The sequence below is a fragment of the Dipteris shenzhenensis genome, chromosome 26 (assembly GCF_047967505.1).
Source record: "Dipteris shenzhenensis isolate YYH24624 ecotype China chromosome 26, Dip_SZ_1.0, whole genome shotgun sequence".
NCBI lineage: Eukaryota > Viridiplantae > Streptophyta > Polypodiopsida > Gleicheniales > Dipteridaceae > Dipteris > Dipteris shenzhenensis.
In genome coordinates, this window is record NC_141621.1 from 10,547,634 (window position 1) to 10,555,019 (window position 7,386).

Genomic DNA, 7,386 nt, shown 5'->3' on the forward strand with positions numbered 1-7,386 from the left:
TCTAGTACCTGGTTGCGGTTGGAGGTATATGGCGAAGTGGATATCGTGAAGGACACTCAGGCTGGGGTTTGTTGGGAGGAAGTGAAGCATTGCTAGTGCATGGGTTAGAAGAGCCATGGAAGAGATCAGTGAGTTTAGCATGCTAGGGGAGCTTCATGTGAAGAGGGAGTCTCTTCTTTAGAGAGTAGGAGAATAGCTATGAGGAAGCTATTATAGCTTGAAGGTAGAGATGAGCAAGAGATGGCGGGTTAGCATCATTTCGAGTGCTTGTGATGATCTATGGGAAAGATATAATTAGATTTCTGATCGTGGTCACCTTGTGGGTGGAAGTCCGATGAGCTGTGGGATTGAATACTTCATGAATGTGAATGCTTGTGAGTTATTGAGGGGAGTCCAGTCAGTTGGTAAGAGCTTGTGTTGGGCTGTGTGGTCCATTGGGTTTCTTCCTGAGGTTGTCTGGCTTTTGGAGGAAATGTGGCCAGAGTGTGAGTTGTATCAGAAGGTATGTAAAGAGATGAGGATGTTGACTAAATGCCCTTTACCTTATGATTGTGTTGTTCGGGTGTTTTAAACGTGGATGAGGGTGGCTGTGAAGGCGGGTTAAGCTCTACTCTTTTTGTCCATCCACCGCAAGGTGACAAAAGCTAGCCTTGGAGACAAAGAACCAAGAAGTGTGACGAAGAAGTTGGTGGCGAGAGACAGCTCTTTGCGGCTACTCTCGTTGTGGCTTGTCAATCTTTTGATGTTGACTACTTTATTTCATGTAATCATTAATGTAAATTTGACACTAATTAGACTAATTAGTGAAAATGATTAGGAGTGCATCATTGTAAATACCACGGGTATGAATTATAAATACCTTGGTATAGGGATAGAATGGTTTGGGAGATATATAATTTGCTTTGTAATTGGGAAAATAGAAATGAGTCATGTATTTTGAGTGGGCCAGATGACTGCATGGCCTCCATAATGTACTAAAATAATATGGAGATCACATGCCAAGCACATGGAGGGCATGTGGAGGAGTGTGGAAGTGTAAAGTCAAGAGGAATCCTTCTAGAATTCCAAGGTGGTATATGGAGGATGTTGACATATGGAAAAGAGAGGATTTCTATGGGCTCCAAGGGAAAAGACTCTTGACTTTCTTAATTTTTAAAGAGTCATGAGAATCTTGTGATGGGACACTCGTCAAAATGTGCCCAAAAGGACATTTGATAGTGACCCATGTCCTTATGTCACCAGGGGGTGAAGGAATCTACTGGTTGAAAATGTAATAAGGTTCATCAAGGAGGGTGAGAATTGCTCTATAAAAGAGACCTCTCTCCTCCCTCTCCAGCATCTGGTTCTTCTCATTGTAGTTATGCCATCACTTATATCTAGCTTTGCCTATCTCTTCCCTTCTCCCTAGAGCATTAGGCTCTCACTTTGTATCCCTCTTCTTGCTTCTGATGTTTTGAATAAAGTCCATGCTTCTTTTTCCTCATCCTTCTTTCCTCTCCTCTCTTCTCGCTCTAAAGCTTAGTATATCCACATGAGTGAATCATTTCTAGATCTGTTTTAAGGGTATTCTCTACTCTCCTTGTATCTTGGAAGCTACTTCTTTGCTGAAGGAGATCGTTGCCCTTTCCATAACTGCAATCGGGTTTGAACAATTTTGACAATCTTCCATAAAATGGTCATAACTTTCTACTCCGAGCTCCGTTTTGAATGAAACTTATATCAGAGTCTTCATTTTTTCAAGATCTATCTACTGATGTATTTAGATATTTGTTCCATTTAGTAGAACAAAAGTTATTGTTGTCTGAGTAGTTGGGTCTATTGTTTGGAGCAGTTTTGAGAACCTTTCGTAAAACCATCATAACTTTCTATTCCAAGCTTTGTTTTGAAAGAAAATTATATCAGAATCTTCATCTTTTCATGATCTATTTATTGATGTATTCATATATTTGTTCCATTTAGTAGAATAAAAGTTATTGTTGTTTGAGTGGTCGGATCTGTTGTTTGGAGCAGTTTTCACAACCTTTCGTAAAACCATCATAACTTTCTGTTCCAAGCTCCGTTTTGAATGAAACTGATATCAAAATCTTCATCTTTTCGAGATCTATGTTTCGTCCCAACCGTCCCATTCAACCAAATCAATCCTATCAATTCACGCCTTTCACATCAGTTTACATTGTGTTGAGTCAAAAGATGTTCTTCCAACAATGGCTTGCCCTTACTTTTGGGGCTGACCGATTAGCTCAAATCAATGCTTCCCCTCGGCCTTTCTTATTTCCAATGCTAGAGTACAACCTCACCTTCGACGCCTATATCTTTGTTTTGATCTGAGAAGATAGAGAGTGAGTGTCTCTTTAAGCTTCATCTAATGCCCAAATCTCTTCTCTCTTCTTCAATTTGTGGATTGAGATGTGACCAAAACCAAACTCCCAATTTTGTGTCACACTGCCTACGAGGTGGTCCTAACTAGAGTGGCTGTAGTGGTTGAGTTGACATAAACCACGTACACTTCACCACCTTGATGGATCTCTTGAGCAGTCACCAGGGAACGGAAACGCTCTGGAAATTCAGGATGTCGGAACAAGAATGTTCCAAGAAAGGGGAACGGGAACCGAAACGCCACGTCATATACAAGATATTATCATACGACATAAAACTATGTTAGAAAATGCAAGAAACCAACATTTTATAGCTTTAAACTTTCTATATAAGCTCTAAAATACCCATTTAAAACTTTCAAATAGCAAATAAAAAATAAAAAATAAAAAAGAAGAAAAATTAGAAAGAACGTTCTGGAGCCGTTCCAATTCCGGTTTGCTTCTTGGACCGGCGTTCCCACGTTCCAAGAAGATGGAACACCGTTCCTTGGTAACTATGCTCTTGAGACATCTGAACTACTGAAATCAAAGGTCAAGGAAGAGTATCCCTAAGCAAAGGAATGAACTTATCCCCATGGCTCGAGATCCAAGCCCATATTCTCGTAGTTAGGTCGAACCTTAAATTGGTGATCATGCTCCCAAGATGATATCCATTACCTAAGTTGGTGCAACCCTGAGTGGCTTGTTGTCTACCCACCTTGAGATCTTCAAAGTGGCTGAAGTGACCTCCATGTTGCTCTCTCGCTGATGTCTCACGAAAAGGCCATTTAGGGCAATGGGATCTTTGGGGTGAGAGTCAACCAAGCCTACCTAGAGGCTTTGGTGAGGATGATATCCTCTGAACTCCCTGGAGGCTTTGGTGGAGATGATATCCTTTGAACTCCTTGAATCTACAAAAAGGAGGGCCTTCTGCCCACCAATTGGGCCGTAAAACTAGAACATGATGGGCCCTTTTGCTGATCTTCAATCTCTTCGATGACCACGGATGTTGTCTTCATGGGGAAAGGTGCTGATGAACCACCTAATGTGGCCCCTTTTGCATTCCCAGACTTCTTCCCACTATCTCCTGGTGGAGTCTTGGGACTTCTTGTTGTGGGCTACCTTAGGTCTCTAACCCTTGTGCGTGAGCTCAAAGTTCTAGATATGCATTCTCATAATACTGTGGCCTGAAACTTCAGACATACCACTAGATATCTATACGCAAACCACGGAGAAACTTACCCAGATTTTCGCGTTCCTCCAATTGCAACTAAATAGAGACACTTCTGTAAATCTATCGGCATAATGGTTCACCGTCTCGATGTCCCTCTAGTGCATCCTGAAGAATTGACTACAATCTGTCCACGTACGGTAACCATGTCCTTATGTCCTTCACGAACTCCGTCCACCCATAATAGGCGCCTAAGGTCTGCATCATAGTGGTCCTCCTCCTGCCACTTGTGCCACCTTGTGAAATCGTTGAGCCAAGAAATCAACACCAGGGGTTCAGTTGTACCATCATATCGAAGAAAATTGTGCTTCCTGAGGGAAGCATTTGACGGGCTGCAGAACTCTCTCCCTTTCCTCGTCTCCCTATAAGCAAAGTAGAGAGATAAGGAGATGACGATCCCGTTCTTCCTTCGCCTCTCAGTTGTGCGCTCTCTGTGCTCACTGGCTTCTTGAGCCTCAGGATAGCACTCTTCCTTTGCCTCCTAAGCTACTCTCTCACGCTCTCTAGCATTCTGCTCACGATCATCCCGCATCTCCTGGAGATGAAGCATGCCTCCAAAAAGGCTCTCTGAATGCTGTTGCTGCATGTACATCCTAGCTACCATGGTGGAAGCTATCATCAGGGTCTCGACGTCCGGGGGTGGTGGAGGGGCTGCAGAAGCAACTTCTTCCTCCCCACTGGGGTTGGACTTGTCACTAGCATCCATGGTGTCCCTTCTAGATCTTGTCTGTACCATAAAACAGTGGCTGTCCCTGATTGAACCTCACTATCTCAGGAAAAAACCAGAAGCTCTGATACAAATCTAGCAGGGAGAAAGACTAACTCTCTCTCTCTCTCTCTCCTACTAACTGCTGACTGAACTGAGAGAATAATGTACTCACAGACACAAGTGGAAGCTGTGAGGTGAGTGTGAGAAACTGAGGAGGACTATAAGGGGCCTGCTAAGAGGGAAAAGAATAACTTAGTAAATGTCTGCCCAAAGGGCTGAATACAGCAGTAAAGAACCGAAAGAATAAGTACTCTATGAAAGAAAAACCTTCACTGCAAAGGAATGGAAAAGTATTGTAGGGAGGGGACTAAACCCTCACTTTAGAACTGCAAACTGAGGGAGAAGAGGGCTGCTCTGATGCAGGCCCTGCTACTGCTGCTAGCCAGGCTGACTTGCCTGTAGGAAACCCTGTAAGGATCACGAGCTGAAGAGCAGATCTGCTGCTGTCCTGCCCGGCCTGATCCACTGCTGATCCGATGCTGCTGGCTGAGGAGTACTGCCTTGCTCCATCCCTGGAAGTGGTTGGCCTGCACTTTCACACAAGCAGCATTCACTGCTTACGATGGGCAGTCAGCTTAATATCATCCATATGGCTTACTTTAGCACTGACCATGAGTTTGAGCTAGTCCTAGCCATTCAGTTGCTCTGAAACCCTGTTAATCCCACTCCAGCTCGGCTAAAAGTAATTCCTCCAAAAACTCTCTTTTCAGCAATGCTTTGAGCTTATTAGAAGACAAACTTTTGTTTTATCCTTCTGCTGAATCAAACGATGCTCGTTATCACAAGTCATCTCTCTGCATAGATTTTGACTTGTTAGTAATGCCCCTTTGGGGGTATCAGGCTAAGCTCTCATGCATGCCTCTCTTCTTCCTCTTCCTCGCTATCAGAAAAGGCAGCTTCCTCTAACCTATGGTGATCAAGTTCGGTATTTGCAATTCTGCCCGATCGCCTAGCTTTGGACATAACAATTCGTATTTGAGGTCCCTTTTTCACCATCTTATAATATTTTTCTTTCAGGCTAAGAAGAGGATCCTCTTCTATGAGCTGCCATTTTTTATATGCCTCCCTCAAGTAAACGGTGTGGACAGCCCCTTTTAGACTGATGTAGAAAACTCCTGGGAATCGGTTGCACATTCTGACAATGTTCTGAGGCAGACTAAACTCATGCCGAAAGTGCTCAAGGACCTCTGTATATATCTTTTTTTCCACAGTGAGACTCAAGATCTCGTGTAGAAGTGCAACCATCCTTTTGTCAGCCATGGGCGACCCACTAGCAACCCCACTAGCTTGTTCGTAAGGGCAAACATATGGAAGCTTTTGCCATTCGTCCAAAAAGTCCATTACCTTCCTCGTCAATCCCATTCCTGGTGAGTATTGAAACTTAAAAGGAAGTGGTCGGCCTCGGGTCTCAATGTCGCCCAGACCCGATTCTTTGGCCCCTGCCTTCACCTTCTTCTCAAATTCTGTGATTGCCAAGCTCTCGTCCCAGGCTACGAGCCCAAGAGTTTGAAAGGGTTTACCGTCCTGCGCTAGACGGAAGTATTGCGGGTACTTTGGGACAATACTGGTCAAGAAGTCAGCCGGAAACCCAAAAAAAACACTGGCCATAACAAGCTTGTTTGCACGGATCCGCTGATCCTGTGCCAACATCAGCAATCTCTTCAACTTCTCCACCACCAATGGCTCTTGACGAGCGTAAATCTGTCTCTCTTCCTCTACAAGTTCCATTACTTGGGGACTCAACTTGCACCACGGCAGCTTCTCCTCGGGATGTGTGAAAAACTCGAAAAAATTTGGGTACTCCCTCATGTAAATTTCGAACTTCACCGAACTCATCTTTAAGCCCATCATTCTGCGTCTGATGGCCACAAACCGAAAGGGTATGGCATCCTTTTTGAACTTCAAAATAGTATCTCTGATTAGAAGAAGAGGCCTAAGTTCCTTTTCCTTATCTGCAACGGCATCTAGAGGCCGATCCTTTTTTAGCCTAATTTTTGGAATCGAAGAGGTGACCTGCCGGACGAGCAAGAAGAGCTTGTAGTTGAGCAAAGGCTTTGATAGAGCTGGCCAAGGAAAGGAAGCAGAGACTAAAGGACTGGTTTCAAGGTCGGAAATGGATTGCAAAGTAGAACGTGATGCTGTCAAAAGGAAGCGTCTGGCCATGGCCTTCACTCCCCCCAAGAAATCTACGCTGTGAAAAATGGGCTCACATCTTGATCAGCTGTCCGAGCAAAGATTGAATACTAGAGATCAAAACCCTTTTCCCATAGAAGCCAAACATCACAAGTAGTAGTGAGCTTCTATGGATACAAGAAAGTACAAGTACTCTCAGCTTAGTGTTTTTTTGGCCATGCCAAAGGCAAAGCCACTGTGTTTCTGTCCGGTTCTCCTAGAGCCAGTGCACACGCACAGGCCCAATGTGCGCAGCCTGGAGAATCGCTTGCGGTGGAAGTTTTTGCCTTCATCAGTCGGAGCGCCATCGCAAAAGGGGTGAAAATATTAAGGGAAGAGGGATGGAGATATTAAGCCCCGTCGAGAAGCTTTCGCCTCTACAAGTTTCCCTATATCTTTTCTTTCTCTCTCTTAAGGAGAGGTTTGGGGGAGACGATTGGAGCAATTTCAATCGTGGATTTGATTAAAATTTTTGAGCCAGTGGATGAATAGAGGATCACTTTCAACCGTTTTTGTATCATCCCACACCGGATCATTTCTCCCTTCTTCCTACGTACGGATCTAGTCGTTCGCTCCTCTTTGTGGTGCTCACCCTCCTCGCTCTCATCTTCTTCGTTATCACCTTGCAGTTCATGGTATAGGCTGGCTTCGAATTGTTTGTTACTAGAGAAGCCGAAGGAACTGACATCTCGTCACATCAAGCATGGCCTCAAATGGCACGAAGGCTGGGGGAAGCTCTTCATCAGTGGAAAACGAAGGTAATGGTACTACAGACATCGTTATGCAAAATTATGTGAGACGAGCAGAATTGTCGAAGAGAGAGGACGGAAATGGAAGGCGTGAAGGCACATCAGAGGATA

At 44.2% G+C, this 7,386-nt stretch overlaps 1 protein-coding gene across 1 annotated transcript; it reads right to left on the minus strand.

The window, feature by feature from the left end:
* Positions 1-4,540: 4,540 nt before the first annotated feature.
* LOC147884654 (protein ROOT PRIMORDIUM DEFECTIVE 1-like) lies at positions 4,541-6,703 on the minus strand. The gene has a single exon (XM_087397566.1). The coding sequence runs from the start codon at positions 6,515-6,517 to the stop codon at positions 5,204-5,206; it is 1,314 nt and encodes a 437-aa protein (XP_087253692.1). The 5' UTR covers positions 6,518-6,703; the 3' UTR covers positions 4,541-5,203.
* Between the last annotated feature and the right edge of the window lie 683 nt (positions 6,704-7,386).